The sequence below is a fragment of the Rhopilema esculentum genome, chromosome 5 (genome assembly GCF_057945365.1).
Source record: "Rhopilema esculentum isolate cy_ngs chromosome 5, ASM5794536v1, whole genome shotgun sequence".
NCBI classification, from domain to species: Eukaryota; Metazoa; Cnidaria; class Scyphozoa; order Rhizostomeae; family Rhizostomatidae; genus Rhopilema; species Rhopilema esculentum.
Genome location: NC_142819.1, coordinates 1,871,345 through 1,892,463, shown reverse-complemented (window position 1 = coordinate 1,892,463; position 21,119 = coordinate 1,871,345). Strand labels below are relative to the sequence as shown.

General features: G+C 38.1%; 1 protein-coding gene and 1 long non-coding RNA gene across 3 annotated transcripts; both read right to left on the bottom strand.

Moving 5' to 3' along the window:
* Positions 1 to 17: 17 nt before the first annotated feature.
* LOC148960188 (uncharacterized) lies at positions 18 to 6,009 on the bottom strand. 2 transcript variants are annotated; one of them, XM_089116227.1, is made up of 3 exons: positions 4,913 to 6,003; positions 1,254 to 1,436; positions 18 to 950 (listed from the first exon to the last, which is right to left on the bottom strand). In XM_089116227.1, the coding sequence occupies exons 1-3, from the start codon at positions 5,031 to 5,033 to the stop codon at positions 793 to 795; spliced, it is 462 nt and encodes a 153-aa protein (XP_088972353.1). In that variant the 5' UTR covers positions 5,034 to 6,003; the 3' UTR covers positions 18 to 792. The 2 variants fall into 2 exon arrangements, with proteins under 2 accessions (XP_088972353.1, XP_088972352.1); XM_089116226.1 differs by lacking the exon at positions 18 to 950 and having other exon boundaries at positions 957 to 1,436; positions 4,913 to 6,009.
* An 8,072-nt stretch (positions 6,010 to 14,081) lies between these two features.
* On the bottom strand, positions 14,082 to 18,824 carry LOC148960187 (uncharacterized). Its single transcript, XR_016145321.1, has 2 exons — positions 18,248 to 18,824; positions 14,082 to 17,467 (listed from the first exon to the last, which is right to left on the bottom strand). It is a non-coding gene; the product is annotated as an uncharacterized LOC148960187 (long non-coding RNA).
* Between the last annotated feature and the right edge of the window lie 2,295 nt (positions 18,825 to 21,119).

Here is a 21,119-nt window from a genome sequence, read left to right as displayed (position 1 = left end):
GGGATAAAAATTGTATCACATTTAAACACGAAACTTATCGTTTTAGCAGTAGAAAATCTGTGGATTGTGGAAATCTAGCTTAGTGAACTTTGGAGATTTGTACCCGGAGGTTGTTGCAATTGCGGACTATTATTAGGAGTTATAATTAGGGCGCTGGAAATTCGTCTGCAGAAATGTGAAGGCTGAGCACCTAGTTGCCATTTTCATCATCAGTGAATCAAATTTAAAATTGCTACAGAAAATGTCTTTGAAACCAAGCCCTTTGTAAAAGGAGACATCGCTATTATTCTTGTTGTTTTGATACTGAAATGTTACTAAGCAGATTTGAGGTTGTCTTAACTAAAGAAAGAAACACCAAAGGTACAAAGCTGGTGGCGGTTTTCTTATTCGGTTTGGCTCTTTTTCAAAGCATATGTTTACAAAAAGCTTAAACAGTTTTATCATACGAGAAAGAGTCATTTCTCATAAGAAATTGGCTTTAAAAAAACCTAGCCCTAAGATGCAAGAAAACTGAGAAACCGTAATTCTAATCACCCTTTACCTTAAAAACTTTTGCTCAACCGGCATGATAATATTAATTAAAAATCATATATTCATAAAGCACCAAAATTTATCAAATATGTCTTCTTTAGCATTGTACAAGACCAAGACCTAAGACATATATTTGAAAAAAAATAAAAATTTTCATAGCAGTAAGAAGAAAGTTATAGAAAAATACAATTAAAAAGTAATAGAAAATAAAAATGTTTTTAATCTCGACTTGAAAATATCCATGCTCTGCGAGTTAAGAATTCAAGAGATGGGCGATTCCACAATTTGGCAGCGGTGACTGGAAATGCCCTGTCTCCACGTGTTCTGGATTTGGGCTGGATTTCGGCTGTGTATTCGCAAAAGGTGGGGCGGGTCCTGATAGCTATCTTGTAGATTGACTAAAAAGGACACCCTTTTGACTGCATTGAACAAAACAATTAATTACAAAAAACCTAATAATTGTAGATTGTAGATTGACAAAAAACTGAATATTATAGTCAGGCTCCAAGTGAACATATTACTAGTAATTAGCGGTGATGTCAACACAAGTACAATTTTTAGATCATAAGATATCATTTTGATGTTATTCGCATAGACCCCTTTGAACCTCCTGCCTAGAGCAAGATTATAGGTACGAGTTATACAAACGAAATATGTGTGAATAAATACGAAACTATGACTTGCAGCAACAACGATTTCTTGCAAGGGACATAAAAACAAACCTATCATAAGGCGACATGTTTCTAGATTGAAGTGACTCCAATTGTTGTTCATTAGTGCCTGCCGCAGCTCTTCAGTTGAAATCTGGCCAGATCTGTCCCTGTCAACAGTGGTGAACCACGACCAAAGGGTTGGATCGGCCCCTGGAGGGGCACCTGAAACTATTCCTTGCTGACCAGGATATCCTTTGAAAAGGAAAGAAACGGGGGTGTATGGTCATCGAACAGTAAACAAACTGACATGAAAAACGTTCTTGAGTAGATCAAGCATGTTTATGACAGAATAATGTAGGATCAAAGTGACAGGATTATCTAGTGAATGTTTTAACAGTGTTGGTGATCTATCAAAGTTGCATACCTAACTTGCATCATTATACCTAATTCAGGTAGCTCAGCTGACACAACTAACACCTAAAACTTTCGAACCGAAAAGTTCGGAAAAAAATATTAGCACAAAAACCTCCAGACAAACAATTTTTGCACGATACCAAAATATATGAGAAAAATTAACTGTCATTGCACGTTAATCTATCAAGGATAATTCAAACTAGCTACTACAAAAAAATCTTCGTATAAGCCGCCCCACATATTAGCGGAACCCCTAATTTAAGGTTTGAAAAGTTGGAGAAAAAGTTGAAAAATATTCGGGTAAACTGTTTGCAACTTGTCCAAACTTAGCCTGCGTTGAGACTTTCCAAGTGATAATAATCTTGCCAAGAGCCTTACTTAGTCATAAACAGCTGTTGCAATATTGTTAACTTTTTAGGATGCTTTTGTCAAAAATTGTGTTTCTTGGCAGAGCAGCTGTGAATCTTTTGGAGTTGAAAACATCTCTGATGATGCTGGAAAACGCAACTCACTGGTTTTGGAAGCAAGAAAAAGTAGTTAAAGCAATATTTTAATGAGTTTATCCTGTCATATGGCACATGTCACAGCAAACGAGACCCAGAAAGATTCTAAGTGGTTAAATGAAATGTGTAGCCCTTAAGGCAAAACAATTTTTTGTTGACCTTCACTTCTACTTTTATTCTTCTTCAGAGACAAAAAAAGGTTGTATAATTTTATAACTTTTGTGGGTGGGAGTATCACAAAATACGAAAAATCGAGTGTGTAAGCTGAAAACATTGTAGATGTACCTCTCATAGTAGAGCTACCTCTACAGACAAGAACCAGAAAAGAAAAATGATAAACAGAAAATCAAGATAAACAGGCAATTTGATACATTGGCCATCCAAATGATAGAGGTTGGCTGTTGTCAGCCCCAGCTATTTTGAAGCTTTCCAAGCCCTGAACAGCCTAAACTTGATCCAACAAAGAGCTTGATCCAACAAAAACAAATGAAATGGACAAAGACTTTTTGATGCTTGAAATTATTAACATGGATGACTTTTAAGGACTATGTTAAAGAAGAGCAGGACTTTCAGTGGGGGGCTTGGCAGGCATGCACAGATGTTTCATTCGGGAATGATTAGTTGTGCGTCCAGTGATCAATATTTCTCTTGCAGAGAGCAATTATCAGAGACTGATAGGCCAATCCACTTGAGAAACTCTTTTGGAAACAGTTTGACATTGAATCCTTGTTTCATAGGTCTCCATTTTCTGACCATTTGGTTTCTGTATTTTCTTGAGCCATTCCTATTGCTCAAGCCAACATGGTCTTGGTCAAAACAAAACAGAAAATTTTCCCATTACACTGTCTTGTCTGCTTTCATATCCTTTGTTTGAGCTTGTCTTGAAATTAAAGATGAAGAAATTTTGTTTTGAAATGACTCTGTCTTCAATTTTCTCATTAAAACAGTTTGTTTTGAAATGACTCTGTTCTCCAATGACTCCTTTTTTGCTGTTCCCATTCAAATTATTCATTCTCAAATGATTCTGTTTTTGAATGATCAAATGTCTTTGTTTTTGAGCATAACAATGGGAAAACAAAATGAGAAACAATTCAGGCAGCTCCGTTTTTGTACGATAAAGGAAAAATGGGAACAAGGCCTAATTTCTAATGGAATAACACATTATCAATTGCCCTTTGCTATTTGTTAGTCAAAAATGTTTGCCCTTAGCTTTTTTTCATAAAGCTGTTAAAAGCTAGAAACTCGGCCAGGGAAACATAAATATAAATATACAATGAAGTATTCTGTTCATTTTGAAAGTTTTGTTAAGTTTAGCATTTAAACTCTATTGTTCTGTGTTATCAGGTAAATTTGATTTGCCCACACCACTCTTACCACAGGAAAGCCCTGAAGAGGCAGCAATTGACAAGCTGGGGGAATTGTTACTTACAACTGATATTTTCTGATGATTAATTTGAATGAATTCAAAGTATTTCTTTCAAAGTATTTCCTTGGGCACAAAAGGGGATTTGTGAATCATTAGTAAAACATGTCCTTACTTTTCCAAACTTAGCCTGCATTCAGACTTTCCAAATAGAGGAAATTGTATCCAGTATGCTCCACAATTGTACTTATTCTCTAGTATCCAGGATGCTGACACTTCTTTAGGGAATCACCTTTTTGCAATCTTATATCTTTGGCACAATGGCTTCAAATTGAATTTTAATTATTTGTACACTAAAGTGCTTGCTAGGATACTGACAGAATAATGGTAGCATGTCTCGCATGATCAAACTGATTCAATGTCTACCATGCAAAGACATATGATGAAAAAGGCATAGTTGTGATTTGTTCCTTAAAATCATGGAAAGACAGCTCTTGGCTCTAAAGACAAATAGTTTTTAATACTCAACTTAAACATTCAACTACATTTATATATAATACATGAACCACTAATAACAATTATCTTTTTACAAAAAGGAAAACTACACACAGTAAGTAGTTCGAATTTTAATATGTTTGACAGATGAAAATGTCAGACATATGAAAAGAACTTACAAGGAGCTATCTAGGTCATATGCCCGATTTGATGTGTAAAATAAGGCACAAGTCTTGCGAAATAAGTGGATACAAGAAAGTCTGCACCAGTGCAAATACTCTAAATCTCCTCTATTTGTCAAGTCTGCATGAATGCTACTCCTAACAAAAGTATTCAATAATGTTGAAGAGGAATCTTTATTCAAAACTGTGAGAAAGATTAGACTCCTCAGAGACTTGAGATAGATATGAATTTATTCAGCAGTGTTCCTTGTCAGCAGAAGAAGAATTTTGGTACAAGCACAAGCCCTTGGATCAAGTTATTGAACAAAGTAAGGCAGTTACTAGGGAATACAACGAATAACATTCAAGAAAATATAAATCTGTATCTTGATATTTTCTATAATATTTTGATAAAGCTACATCTTTTATCATATATATTTCAATTTGTGGTTCTGGTGATTCTTTTAATTGCGATTCAAGCGATTCGACCAATAGTCATCTTTTATTTATATAGTGAGCCCTGTTCTGTTGTGAGAAATTCCTGAAAATTGAGCATTGACAGTGGCACAATTAATACACGCTACCCGCTCTTAACTATATCATTATTATCATCATTTGATACTATTTTTTACAAGAGATACACACTGTACTTAGATTTGTTGAAAAAATAGTTTATTTTTCTTTTGCATTTGATAAGATTAAAAATGTCCGAATTCGATATTGAATGAGGCAACACAACAAACGGATCGTGCAAATGCGATGTAAACATTAACACTGGGTGGAAAAACTCACCTTGAGGTTGTGCTTGTCCGTAGCCTTGCTGCTGGTGGCCACGATACTCCCCATAGCCGTAGCTTTGTTGCGGCGGTGCCTGTCCATAACCTCCATATCCTCCTTGCCCGTGGTACGCCATTTTCGCTTTGAGAAGCCAACAAAAGTCACCCTCGTTCTGATTCAAGATTCAATGTATCCTTGTGGCAATTATCGCATACTTTATTTATATGCCCTGGGCGTTAATTGGAACTGGGATAAAAATTGTATCACATTTAAACACGAAACTTATCGTTTTAGCAGTAGAAAATCTGTGGATTGTGGAAATCTAGCTTAGTGAACTTTGGAGATTTGTACCCGGAGGTTGTTGCAATTGCGGACTATTATTAGGAGTTATAATTAGGGCGCTGGAAATTCGTCTGCAGAAATGTGAAGGCTGAGCACCTAGTTGCCATTTTCATCATCAGTGAATCAAATTTAAAATTGCTACAGAAAATGTCTTTGAAACCAAGCCCTTTGTAAAAGGAGACATCGCTATTATTCTTGTTGTTTTGATACTGAAATGTTACTAAGCAGATTTGAGGTTGTCTTAACTAAAGAAAGAAACACCAAAGGTACAAAGCTGGTGGCGGTTTTCTTATTCGGTTTGGCTCTTTTTCAAAGCATATGTTTACAAAAAGCTTAAACAGTTTTATCATACGAGAAAGAGTCATTTCTCATAAGAAATTGGCTTTAAAAAAACCTAGCCCTAAGATGCAAGAAAACTGAGAAACCGTAATTCTAATCACCCTTTACCTTAAAAACTTTTGCTCAACCGGCATGATAATATTAATTAAAAATCATATATTCATAAAGCACCAAAATTTATCAAATATGTCTTCTTTAGCATTGTACAAGACCAAGACCTAAGACATATATTTGAAAAAAAATAAAAATTTTCATAGCAGTAAGAAGAAAGTTATAGAAAAATACAATTAAAAAGTAATAGAAAATAAAAATGTTTTTAATCTCGACTTGAAAATATCCATGCTCTGCGAGTTAAGAATTCAAGAGATGGGCGATTCCACAATTTGGCAGCGGTGACTGGAAATGCCCTGTCTCCACGTGTTCTGGATTTGGGCTAAAGATGCTTTACGACTATATTTTCAAAACTGGCCTAATATCGTACTGCCAGAAAATACAAACAAAATGAATTTCTCAAGACAGCTGCCGCTAAGCATGCCGGTTGCGCAAGAGCCTTTAAGAAACTACTCGAGGAGCCTTTTTTTAAAGAAAGAGTGGAAATTGTTATTTTCGACAATAGGCACCTATTGTTGTTAAATGCTATCCTATGTTACGTTTTTCTGTTCCTAAAAAGTAGCTCTCTAGCATTTTTCCTTAAGAAAAATAAAATTCTGCAATAAAATAACTTCTGTGTGTTGCTTGTCAAGGCGCAGCAACCAGGCATATGTGATAACGCGCAGTTATCAGGCAGGTGTGATTACTACCAATTGATAAAGAGGTCGGTACAAAAAATAAACCAAATTTTTTACCCTTAACCTCCATCCATTATCATACAAGTAGCAAATTACATAACAATGAACCAGCGACAACCTTGGTCTTAAAAGTTACAAAAAAGGTTAAAAATATTGTCAATAAAAACATAGAACGTTAGCAAGTCAGTTCAACTACAAGTTATCCGATCAATTAACAATTACTCTTTTTCTCTAAAAAAAGTTCGCAAAACTACACTCTACAATGCCAGTAGATCATCAGAAGTATTTAAATCGTTCCCTTACAAAGGCGATGTCATAGATGAAACAGTACCAGTGGTTATTGTTCGTTATCTAAACATCCTCGTTTGCATTCTCGTCTGAGCAGTTTGACAAAGATACTCTGAAAGCTGATTGGTCAGACGGACAGCGTCGCGAAACAATGAAGCAGGTGAGCATGATTGCGGTCGGCGCAATGGTAGCCATAGCGTAGCCAAGAAGCTCTGCCGCAATCACAAAAATTTCAGCAATTTTCACCGATGAGACAAAATTCTTACTTTGGGCCAAAAGAAAAGGAATCCACAATATACAGAAAAATGCTGACAGCATAACTGAAGACAATAGAGAAAGGTGTGTGTCCTTGGTAAGCAGCTCTGCACTTTGTTGCCTCGCATAAAAAATTGGAGCTGGTATTTCATGCATTTGAACTTGAAAATCAGTTGGATGAACTTTTGTGAGACACAATACCTGCTGTCGGAAAAGTGCTTTCATTTGAAGAGCTATCATGGCAATACAAGCAATAACAGAGTAGATGTAGAAAAAGATCATTGCCTGCCCAGAAATAGGTGTGGCCTTACTAGGACTGCAAGGAGAGAATGAAAAGTTGGACACAGCAAGGCAAAGCAAAGTGGACAGAAAAGCAATGCTAAGCATAAAAAGCTTTGTTCTTCTTAACAGAGTCTGCCTAAATGCATTATTATTGCCCGGCCATTCAATAGATATCAAAATGCTTACATAGAGGATGGTAAAGAGCCAAACATTGAAGCTGAAGAAAGGAGCCACCGAGAACATGATGCAAAGAAATGTGTCAGGTTTTAAGCTGCTACTTATTATCTGCACGACGCAGGGAATGACTGTACTAATCAGGCTTGCAGCTGGAACAGTATTTGCAATGAATGAAAATATCAATTGTTCTTTATGTCTCCCAGCAACCAAAAGGGAGAGACTGCTTGCTGATACTGTTCCAATTAGATGCAAAACTCGAGGCAGTAGCGAAGCCAGTCCCTGAAAGCAATGCATTTCATCTAAACAATGCTTATGAGAATCAAGTTCGAATGAGATTGCACGGCGGAAGAAGCAGCCACACTTTTTTGCAGTATTACCCTCATAGTGCACGTTTTTCAGCGAGATACTAGCATTCACTTCTGCACAAATAACCTGCATACTTTTATTTGTGTATTGGACTGAAGCAAAAGCAAGCAAGCAACGTAACTTTCCAGTACATTTTGGACTACATTCCTTTAGAAAACATTGTTCTTGCATCTGAGTAGAAACCATACTTTTATTTGCAACGCTGTAATTCATTCTTGAATCTTGGTTTTTGAGTAAGATTTCTTCTAAAGGAAAGGCAGTTAGGTTACAGCTTATCAGTGCATTGTTGCTTTCGATTACATCATTTACAGTTGAATGTTGGATCTTTAACGTTTTAGTTGGCAACGGGGAATAGCCAGCTTTAGCAAAAGGCTCCCAGTACATGCTTTGAAACTTCGTAGCAGAGACCAAATTCTTTGAAGCCTGTAAATCAAACTTGCTGACTGAAAGAAGCTCGGAACTTACCCACGTTTCATGTTCAATTACAGAGCTGTCCGTTTTAAACCCGACCAATTCTGAATTTGAAAACGCTTGCAAAGAAGAAGATTCCTCAAATCGTACTGAAGACACTGGTCTACTCGGTGTTAACGTCGGTGTCAACCTTCTTTCTGTCAGTGGGGTGTTGTGTGTTGATGCAGCTGTCGATAGAACGAAAGAAGAGCTGCCAAATTCACCGTTTTGTAATGCTTTCCTTTGAGTGGAATGTATAATTTCTGGGCTCCTTAAGTAGTTGTCTAGAGAACTAGTATGGCTTGATGCAGCTATAGCAGAAAAACGTGCTGAAAAACTTTGTGGTGAAACAGTTTGAATTGATGTTATCCCATTTGGTGCAACCCCTAGTGAAGCAACACTCGATGAAACATGTCCTGGTGACGAAATTACTGGTGATGCAATAACCGGAGACGATGACGCAAATTCTGCTGACGCAAGCGAGGGCGACACTTGTCTTAGTGACGATATTTCTAGTGGCGCATTACGCGTTGGCAATGATACAACTTCTACTGCCGGAAGCGATTGCGAAACATGTCTTAGTGACGAAATTCCTGGTAATGCAATACCAAAATATGATGACGCAACTTCTGCTAACGTAAACCATGGCGAAACATGTCTTGATGACGAAACTCCTTGTGACGTGACATCAAAAGGCGATGGCGCAAATTCTGCTGACGCAAGCGATGGCGAAACATGTCTTGGTGACGGAATTCCTGGTGATGCAATAACCAGAGACGATGACGCAACTTCTGCAGACACAAACCATGACAACACATGTCCTGTTGACAAATTTTCTGGTGATGAAATACCTAGTGACGATGAAGCATTTTCTGTTGATGGAAACCATGGGGACGCATGTCCTGGTGACGAAATTCCTGGTGACACGTTACCTGGTGAAAATGACGCAGCTTCCGCTGACGCAAACCATTGCGAAACATGTCTTGATGACGAAACTCCTTGTGACGTGACATCAAAAGGCGATGGCGCAAATTCTGCTGACGCAAGCGATGGCGAAACATGTCTTGGTGACGGAATTCCTGGTGATGCTATAACCAGAGACGATGACGCAACTTCTGCAGACACAAACCATGACAAAGCATGTCCTGATGACAAAATTTCTGGTGACACATTACCTGGTGAAAATGACGCAGCTTCCGCTGACGCAAACCGTGGCGAAACATATCTTGGTGACGAAATTTCTGGTGACGCAAGTCCTGCTGACAAAGCTTTTGCTGACGCAACTTCTGAAGGCAAAACTACTGGTGACGGACCTATGGCTGATGTAGCTTGAACTGTTGCATATGAACCAGCTGATACTGCCATAAGATTTTCTGACGGATAAACGACAGATGGTGCAAAAGTATTTGTCGAGATACTTATGGACGCATTTGAAAGCAAGGTTAATTCAATCAAGGTTGATTGAAAGTTGTCAAGCAATGAAGAAGACGGCAGAAAACCTTGTGTCAGTGAAGTCTGCGACTCAGTGGTGATTGAATTTAGAGAGGCGAGCACTGTCCTGCTTGGACTCAAAGAGGGTTTCGCAGTATCACTAGACCTCATAGGATCCGGTCTCATGGATAAATCTCGACTTACGCCTGGAGGGTTGGTCGGCAAAGGACCCAAAACATCATTTGCACCCTCCTGCCTATTTCTGGTAGAGTCGGTTTTGTCTGATCCCTGCAAAAATTGAAAAAGTAATTCTGACTAATGGATACCTTTAAATAAAAAGCTAAGAGCAACGAGCGTTGGTTTTTGAAGCAGCAAACTAGAGTTCGATTCCGACCAAGAGTGGTTCGATATGATATGGGCAGCACTATAGATATATTATATATATTCCATCAATTAAAATAAAAATGCTCCCCCAGAAGACGTTGCCACATCCCTCATCAAATCAGGTCTTGAGGCTACATTCCCTCATCACAGGAAGCAACGTTGGGCCGTTGGTGCATCGGCACAAGTTGCTTCACCTAACCCAAACAGAATCCTAACCTTTGATATAGCTTAAAAGACTCAAGTACAAGCAGCTTAAAGTTCTGGGCAGGGAATGGACCAGAAAAGTTCACTTTTCTCCACCATAGAGCCGATGCACCAGTCCTGCCTTAGATACCTAAGATATAACAGGGGAAGAGAAAACATGACTGAATTAAGAGCCTAGTCTTTCCTAAACGAAAAAAAACAAGAACTTCGAAATGAATCCCGTGATGCAAACAGGACCTAGCCTAATAAAATAGAATAAATAGGGATTTGGAGAAACACAATACGCTTGATATCAAAAGGGGAGGGAGGGACGGGATTAGAGAACAGCATGAAAACAGCATACGAAGTAAGCAAGATAATCCCGATCTGAGTCAAGGGACCCACACTTCGTGCAGAAGCCAAAACTACAGAACTCCTTCTTCTCTATTATTTCCAATGGCATCAAAGAAGCACATAAGGACTTAAATACCAAACTGAAGCATGGCAATTGACATCCAAATGAGAATAATACAAAAAAAGCTAAAATAATGCCGGTATCGAACTCCAGTTTGCTGCTTCAAAAACCCATGCTCATTCCACTGAGCCGAACGGCCCAATGAAAAGAGCGAAGAATCTCCAAAGCCAGCACTGGAGATTTCACCGTAGCCAAGGCTGTTTTTGTTTATCCTGTTTCGGCTTTGAGCCTTCGTCAGAGCCATTTTAACCATAGATATATAATCACAAAGCAAAGGCTGACAGGAAAATAATTCTTTCCACAAGGGTGCTGCCTAATTGTATCGAACTTGGTAGATATATTTATTCAGTAAGCCAAAGCTGACAGAAGGAAATTATTTCTACAAGGGTGCTGCCCAATCGAAAAATTTCTGCACCTGGTGGGAATCGAGAGGCAGTTTACTGCATCAAAAGCTACGATCATTGCACTGAGCCAAACGGACCAATGAAATGGCCGATGACTTCTGAAGCCACCCCTGGAGATCTCACCGTAGCCAGGGTAGTTGTCTCTTCTGTTTTGGCTTTCTAAGCCTTCGCCAGAGCCATGTTACCATTTATATTTATTCAGTATGCCAAGGCATATAATACATATTCATATATAGCTCATTTATTCATATATCTTTTTTAAGCAACCACGGATTGCAAAAAACTCTAAGATTGAAATTAAAAAAAAAGTTTTCATTCAACTTTCTACAAAACTGTAAGAATAGCCTTGACAATTTCATGGAGCCGTATTCATGGAACTGTCAAAAGGTTTTGATAGCATAAACGACGAGCTTTTAATTGCAAAATTACACGCATATCAATTTCGTTAAAATACCCTGCAGCTCAACCAATTCTACCTGTCAAATAAAAGCAAAGAATTAAAAAACAACCATTTCGGTGGCTGGAAAGAAATTGGTATTGGTGTCCCTCAAGGATCAGTGTTAGGACCTCTGTTGACAATGTATCTATAAATGACAAAAGAAATAACCAAAAGCTCCACGCACTTAGTCGCATATCAAATTTCATGAATCCTATCAAATAAGAGATTACGATGAACTGTTTTATAATATCACAATTTAATTTTGCCCTTTTGTATGGATATTTCACGATAGGGCTAACAATTCAATAGGTTTCGTGATAGAACATTGCAATATTTATGCAGAGTTAGTGATGCAAAATTGCAAAAATAACAGGAAAAATAACTGTTCATCAGAGCAATCTGCAATTCGTGATGATTGAAATATTCAAAACCAACAGAAATTCAAATCAAAATTTCATCAAAGATTTGAAGTGATAACAACTATAGTCCAAGGCCCCGCTTAGGGGTTGCATTCACACGGGAAGCCTTTAAATCGTTCCCTACTCTTCCTAAAATTGGAACGCACTCAAAAGTAATACGAAAAGTGGAACTGTACGTGATTGCGGCGCGTTACAGAACAGAAATACTACAGTACACTTCTGTTACAATTCCAAAGAATAAGGTTTTCCTTTCTCAATTCCCTTCATTTTGATGCGCTTAAGAAGAGTGACTCAAAAGGCTCGGCGGTTTAGTTTTCTGCTGTTCGTGTCGAAGTGGAGTTTGGTTGAAATTGTGGTACTCAAAATCTTCCATTATTGACATGCGCACTGGTTAACTTTTTGTTAAATTTGCTCTTGCTAACTAGTTGGCGTGTTAAGACAAATCATTGTACAATAACTGACTTTTTATAAATACTAGCTCATTCTGTTTTAGAAAATAAGGACGCCGAAGAGGGGAGCGGGGAGCCTGCTTCCTTTTGATAGCAGAGACAAGAAGCCAAAATTCCCTTTTCAAAGACGTGCCATCGGCAGTTTGTAATTATCAAAAGATTCATAGTAAATTCTGACGGTACTGCCTTGTTCATGACGACATTTCTCAAAACTTGTAAAAAAATTTCGTATGCCAAAGAAATCTAGCCAATTTTCAAGATGCCTAAAGAAGATCGAAACAAAATGACAGCTACGAAAAGATTGTTGGGAGCTGGGAATTACTTTTCAAATGCACTTTTACTCAAGCCGTCCTTTTTGCCCCTTGGTCGTTCCGGCGTCCCTGCGCACCATCACTATCCGATAGGAAAGATACGTAAACCAGACAAGAAAACAAAACATCTAATTGGTTCTTGAGAATCTGGTAGCAAGAGAAGTTAAATCTATTCTTTTGGGTACCAGAGAGAAAGTACCTGGAACGAGATCCCAAAACAAATACGAGATTCTGCCTCGAGAGTCCGTCTAAAATAAGATTAAAGAAGTTCTTGAGGTAGAGCGACGCAAACACGACCCCTTCGAAGAGCAGCTTTAGTTATGTTTTTTAAGTTAATTTGTTAAATAACTGATAGGGTATCGTATTTGAATAAGAGTAAATAATAAATGAATAATATTCAACTCCCAGAAGCAGATCACTGCCACTGGGTTCGCCGAAGTAAGAATCGCTGAAGTAAAAACCCGCCTTTAGTCGCTTAAATTCGAGTTACATTGAATTGCTATAGGCGGCGTAACGACGTCTTAAAAACATGGATATAACAATAATTGTGAGTTGTCGGCGATTTTATTTGAGACATTTTATCGAAAAGTGCTTACTGCTTACTGTTTTAATATGTTAGCGCTTTTCAAACAGCATGGAAAATCACGGAGACGTGTAATTACAGAGTGTGTGGTTTGGCTGCATCTTTTAGCAGGAAGAAGCGAAAAGTCTACGTCAATCATTTAGTTTTTTGGTAAATCCATTTGAAGTTATTGTACGATCCCTAGGAGGGGAAGGCTCATTCTCCGATTTGTTTACACTTTTTTTATAAGAACCAGTAAATTTAAGTTCAAGCTGACTGTTCTCAATTCATTCGAAAATCTGAGGCTGGATTGTTCTTGAATTGTTCTTATATTAATAGGGTGTAAGCAGTGTGATTGCTAGCTTTTTCGCTTTGGGGACGTGTTCAGGCCTCGTTTGCCAACAAAGTGAGTGAGACAACCTTCATTTGCCGGAAAGTTTGAATATTCACCGAAAAAGCCCCCACATGGCCAAAAATCCTCATTTTTGAGATAAAACGTTGTTCCAAATTGCATTTTGCTGAAGCTCAGTCTCTGCAGAAGCTTGTTTTTAATTTGTTCTTAACTTTTGACAAATTTTGAGGCTGATGTTCTTATAAAATTGTTCTTTTAATAACAAAGTGTACCTATTTAGAGAGCTTCACCATTAAATTGTTCCACAAAACTTTATTTTAATTCATTGTATTTGTAAAAATATATCCTTTTAGTTTATATCCTAAATATATATCCTAATTATCATTTCCTTGCAGTTTAGCTATTTGTCGGTAAAACAAATCTTGAATTTAATGAAGGATAATTTAATGTATACAAAATCGAAACTAGACAAAAAAACACTTTAAAAATCCCTTTAAATAAATATTCTAATAACTTCATTTACTGAGACTAAAATTGTAGAAAATATACAACAGATGTCTCTAGATTGCGCACACCTTACTAATGTTCGTGGACTGAATTCATAAAGCAAAGAGCAGTGTCAACAATTTGACGTATATTATATACTTACACAAGAAGCATAGAGAGCGATAGATTAAATGCAAACAGACGACGTTTAAGATTACCTTCGCTTGTTCGACAGACAGACAAATCAACATCATGCAGAGGAAGAGAAGTAGCTTGAGGACTTCGTGCGACATCTTGCGGCCGTTTCACTGAGCGCTAAGAGAAACTGTAACTGACTGCTGAGTAGAAAATGATCAACCAAAGCAGCTGCGATAAAAGCGCGGTTGTCCTTAGCAGCTGCGCTCGTATTATCCCCACAAGTACCGACATTAGAATATATTTGCTTCACATGCCTAAAAATCTCTAGATTACAATATATTCGGGACAAATGACATCTTTTAGATGTTGGCTATTGAAGGTATGCTGCCTACGCTGAGCACGAAGAGGGTGTAGCAACCCTCACATGGCAAGCTGGTGTGAGTCCTCTATTAGAGCCTTTGCAGGAGCACGGTGCTGTTATCCAGCTGGCAATGCCCCGAAGGCTGCATCAAAGAGAATAAAAACATTTCAAGAGCCATTTCCCTAAAGGGCTGACTCTTCTTATTTCAGGAAGTCCTGGTCTATCATGTTTCAACAATGACAATAAATGTCTAATAGAATGCATACATACATACACACATACACACATACACACATTGCGCCATCAAAGCGTCTTCTTTATTCTTCTTCTCCTTCCCGTCTCGTCCCGATGGCCGTAAACCCGTAAACCTGAATAACATACGATGGAAGTCTCGCAGATTCTGTTGCTTCTATAGTGCCCTTCAAGGCTGCTTTCTGGGTCCTAGACTATTACTCAAATTCTGAAATATCAGAACTGGAACATTATGCTGGCAACTGGAACACCGTGACATTTAACTTTCACTAAAACCAATACATTCAACTTTGTTATTATAGAAATCGATTGATGTATTGTTGTTTCATCATTGAATCGTTATTAGCATTTGTTGTGTCATAACTTTTACGAAGTTCATTTTTTCCAACCACACTTTCCTAAAGACATCTTCGCATGACTTAGATCTTGCGAACATTATCTAATGGGTTCGCTTTTACTTTAATTCAATTTTTTGTAGCATCATTATTCGGTTACAATCACTTTAGTTGCTATTGTACTTCAGTTGCAAGGAATTTTGATACTGCTGCAATCTGTTAAGAGAATGCGACGAATAGATAAGCAAATATCGAATCGGGGAAGAGAAATGCTTTGGCTTGCGCTAACTTCATTTAAACTCACATGAGTGGCTCACCTGATCGCGCTCCCATGGATTGTTTTCTAACTGAATGCCACTGATCCAGTCTGTCTTTCTCAAGGATTTCATTGAAGTTTACTCGCCTCAGGGCTGTAGAAGAGGGCGGCTAAGGAGGGCTCAGCCTTCCTTCTAATTTTCGAATTGGGTCTGCGCCTCCTCCTCCTCTTTATGCGGGGTAGTTCTACAATATCATGGCTAAGTTTTGCCAGAATCAAATCCGCGATTGAACCGATATTACTTTTTGACACAAGCATTCTTGCGTGACCTCAATAGCCCTCTTGATTACTGAAAACTCAATAAATGCTGGCAAAATTTTACTACTTTAAATTATATGTTCTTAAGATTTTCCTACACAAGAAGCAGGTAGACATTGAAAGATGATTTTACCCTAGAAAAAACGGGAAGGTAAAGAAATTGATATTGAGGAGGCATGCAAGCGAAAACAATTGAAACGTTCATTTTGTATACAATATAGAGAAAGTGCTATGGCCCTTTCTACATTTGTTGGTGTAGGCTCCACAAAAATAAACACTTCATTGAACTGAATTGAATAGGCACGGAAACGAGACCAAAAATGCCATTAAGTTGAATAGCAGGAAAAGGAAGCAATTCGAAGAGAGCGAGGTAGAAGAAAAGACGTGGGGATTGTACGTCAAGAAAAGGGACTGAATTTACATGTGATCATCGTTCGATTTTATTTAAATGTTCACAGTGGATAACGGAGAATTTATTGTGTGGTTTCTGCCAACAATGGCAATGTAAAGTTGCTTGAACGAGCCAGCAGCAAACATTGGCTCCACACTACTGACTGGCCCATACTTCACATGTAAACGCACCCTGAAGTCTGCAGACCTACCTCAAAGCGATCAGTACTTTTTTTAACTCATGCTCATAACAATCTAAAATAGACAAAATGTACCGTCCCGAGCACTGTCCCAAAAAAGATGCAGAATGATGCAGATAGAGGATTAAGATGTTGAAGTCTGCAGGCAGAGCTCTCGGTTGTGCTATGCCTCTCCTATTTCAAAACTGGCACAGATTCAAGATATCAAAATTATGAACAACTTACAAATATTTCACGAGGGGGTAGGACAAAAACAAGTTATCAAAAACGGGTTTGATGTGTGGATGTTTTTCAGCGTAGTCTTGTTAATTAAATTGTGAATAACATTTGGTAACCTTTCATCTTCATACAAAATAACTTGAACTAAAGCATCGTTGGATAGGCTTGCTAGGCCATTTGAAAGCAATATTGCGTTGACACTCTCGAGATCTCGTCTCTGAACATCGTATGAATGACAAGACAACACATTGTTCCGCATCTTCAATGCCATCTTTAACGGAACACATTGGATTAATTGTATCATCAAAACGTTGTATTAGAAAACTAAAAACTCGCAACTATGGCAAATAGCAGCTGTTCCTCAAGCAATTGATGATCGAGAAAGCTCTTACTGTTAGACAGTGCTGTAAATTTGAATTATCCCACCAATAGTTGAGTATATCTGAGTTTTTAAGCTTCAGAAAAGCGATATGCTAATTGATGTTGTTAAGGTCATATGGAAAAAACTCACGCTGTTAATAGGAGATATAATGTTTCCAAATGCTAAAAAGCTTCTTTTTAGCAGCGAAAAAAGTGACATAATATAGCATTGAACCGAACACCTTATCAGTTGCAAAGACACTTTTTCTATCATATGAGCCAATCAAAACTGGGAAAGATGCCTGTTGAAAAGCAGCTCAGTTGACAGCTCAGTCTTGTGTTTTTCGTCTCAAAACCAATGAATGAGAAGCACAACTTGACATCACTTCTCTATTTCCCTTCATCAATTTTGCCTTCGCTACTTCAGAGTATTACTTGAAGCGTTTCTCCAAACCAACTCTGTCCCCTTCCAAGAACGAATCTCCTTAAAATATTTGCCAATCATTTTCTTCGCAGTCTTTTAATGAACGATAAATTTGCGTTGTCTGATATCCCATACCTAAAAGATATCAATTTTAAGCAATAGGAAAATGTTACTGGCTACCTATGCACTATTGTGCTGGGAAAACGAAGAAGAGAAAGATTTTGATGAGTGCGGCAACGCCCGTCTTGGAGTCAAGAGCATGCGCAATAATGATCAAGTTTTATGCGCATGCTCTTTGACTCAAAGCCGTTGCCTTACCCATTAGAAAACTCTCTCTTGTTCGTTTTCCTAACCAAATTGATAGAAAAATTTGGAAGCGTCTAAGGATAGGATAATATACAAAAAAGAAATATAGTTTATTATAGAAAACCTTGAAAAAAGATCCTTTTCGAGCTAAAACTGACAAATGTTTGCTTCAGAAAAATTCTTAAAAATGGCTTTGAAAAAAGCAAACATTTAGTAAACTAAAGCTTTTTGTCTGACACTCTTTAGAGTTTAAAACGTCAGAACATAGACCGAAAACTCTACGTTAGGAAATATATATACCCAGTTGTGGATCGAAATAGGCCAATCAGAAACACGAGCACATAGCTGTTGAAAAATTCTTAGTAACACGAGCAAAATCAATTGTCGCCCTAGGGTCAGCAAAGAATCAAAAAGTTTGAATGGAATGTCTAAATTTCACATCTAAGCTACAGCGATCTACAGGTTAAATGCAACCTGCATGAATAAGTTAACATTTCAAATATTTTACATAGGTAGACGTCCATAAGAGAGCAATTTTTTTTAAAATAAATTCGTTTTTCCCCGGCACACTACAACTGTAAAGAAAACAAGGCTATAATTGCGACTTACTCTCTTATTGGCTTCTTTTCGTCAATCAATTTTTCGCCATTGTGCAGCAACCAGTATGTTTTCCATATATACCTCCTAGGGATAACGCATAGAAGATAATTTGTAGTCCTCGCGACACCAAACTCGAAATTTTATGATAAAGAAGCTAGTTGTGCTGGTAGTTGTGCTTTTGTTGTTGATGATGATGATGATGATGATGATGATGATGATGAAGATGATAATGATGAAGATGATAATGATGATGATGATGAAGATGATAATGATGATGATGATAATGATGATGATGATGATGATAATGATGATGACTGATGGTGGAGGCAGATGGAATTATTAAGTGTGACTGCAAGGAGATGTGGTACAACAAAAAACCACCAAAAACACAGTTTCACAGCTACATATCCCACGTATATTAGGCCAGTCAATAATTAATACAATGTGACACTGAATGAATGAAAATAAAATTTTAAACCCCCAAGTCTCACGTTGAATATGAAATTGATGGTAAATGTAACGGTCCTCAAGGAACGGTCCTCAAGCAACGGTCCTCAAGGAACGATCCTCAAGGAACGGTCCTCAAGGAACGGTTCTCAAGGAACGGTCCTCAACGAACGGTCCTCAACGAACGGTCCTCAACAAACGGTCCTCAACGAACGGTCCTCAACGAACGGTCCTCAACGAACGGTCCTCAACGAACGGTCCTCAACGAACGGTCCTCAACGAACGGTCCTCAACGAACGGTCCTCAACGAACGGTCCTCAACGAACGGTCCTCAACGAACGGTCCTCAACGAACGGTCCTCAACGAACGGTCCTCAACGAACAGTCCTCAACGAACGGTCCTCAACGAACGGTCCAGATAACACCATTCTGTTGTATCTGGAACAGTTTTGTCGAAAGCTGAGACAACCCTCTAATATATGTAAACTTTAGCCACGTTTGTATTGTGATATTCAGAAACGAATTTTTAAGTCTCATCTCGAGCCCCACTTCTTTTTTTACATTAAAAGGCTGGTAATCGTAATGTAAACGAAGCGAGGTTTGACCTGGGGCAAGATTGAGTTAGTTGTAAACTTTAACCAAAGGTATTTTTTAAGCATCAAAATGATCACATAGATAATTCTCCAATTGAGAGAGTGAATCTTTTTCAACTTTAGAGAAAATCAGCATGTTTCTGCAGGTATCCTGCCTAAATGTTGCAAAATTTCAAAATCACTATCTTCCCTTACAGCGGCATTAACATCTTCTATTTATTGAAACGGGTGTCTGACGTAAAGTACTTTAGACTTTAGCATGACATGTTTCCGCTTTTCTGTGCTATTTTCAAACTTCAAAGTTTGAGGTACAAAGAGATTATTTTATTATAAAATTGGTTATTAGTAATTATAACTAATAATTTATATATAGATAAACAAATTGGACAGTAGTTCTTTCTTTCACAATGAAAAGGTTTGGGATAACCCGGTTACCAGACTTACTCTATAAAATTTGACATAGCATGCAGTGGCGGACACTTCACTGCTCGTTGGCTTGTTGGTAGGGAGGGGGAGGGGGGTGTGGAAGGGATACAGAGTCTGGTGATGCTGCGACCACCCACTCTATACGCTCGGAAAACGTGGACAACGCTCATTGAAATTGCTTCATCAATGCTGTTTATTAGATGATTCATCAAAGGTATCCTTCTAAAAAACTCTTTCGTAATATATCCCGGAATAGCTACAATTCAAGGAACTCCACTACTAGAAGAGCATTATTCAAGCAAATTTGTGCCTTGAAAATGTGCCGTTGTCTCTGGCAAGCCCAAAGAATTATGAAAATCAATATGGTTCCATTTCTTACGAGCATCTAGATTTTAAATGACAATAGAAAGCAGCACTTAGGCCGCTGTCATTTCCATCCTTTTATAAAGCGCATTTTCAAATGTATCCGATTCATATCAGAATCAGGTGAATACAGGGCAAAACGAATAAAGTCTGGTCGGATTTCTTATAAAAAGGAGTAGCGTGAATTGGGCCTTATTCTAGATTGGGAAATTGAAGACACTTTCTTTATATCAAGCTAATCAAAATTAACTATGATCAAACCACCAATGCGTTTATCAAAATGAAATTATAATCTTCTTTTATTAAACTTGCAAGCTTATGCAATATAAAGTGTTTATTCATGAAACTTTATTCTGTTAGGTTGCAGTACAGTAGGCCCATCCTACCATCGTGCTCATTGAATATTGTTGTCGTGATTAGGAATCCTACACAAAAGTTGTATCGTTTTAGGCTACATTTCATAATACTTTCAGCTAGAAAATTCCCCCTTTTACTTTCAAATAACTAGGGTGGGAGAGGGGGGCGCGGTCGCCTCCTTCGCCCCTAGCGTCTGCCACTGATAGCACGACGCCAATCTGCTTTTCATTTACGAACAAAACAGCATCAAAGCGAGACAATTATGATGAAGCTGAAATGAAATCAAAGTTTTTCCTCGCCCCTGACCTTCTTAAGCTCAAACGTACCCGATTATGATTCAACTCAAGGGGGGAGATTTGTCGCAAACTCGTAGATCCATTCAAGTGCTGGATTTAGCAGGTTTCCCGAGACGACTACATGATCATTGCCCTGTGCGCCTCGCTCGCTTTATTCGCAATTTATAGGTATGTACGTCATGCTCACACCTAGACAATGCTTAGGTGTGAAGCTTCTCTGGTGTCGTCAACTGCTTTTCAACGCAATAACAATCAATGCCCGGTGCATAATACGAAGATGGAATCCTTCTGACAACATAAACAAAACTTCAAAAGGCGTGTTGGGTTTAGAAAGTGCTTATCCAGGGTTTGTTGAAAGCTGCATATGCAAAAATCAAGTTCTTCTTCATCTGCAGATTCG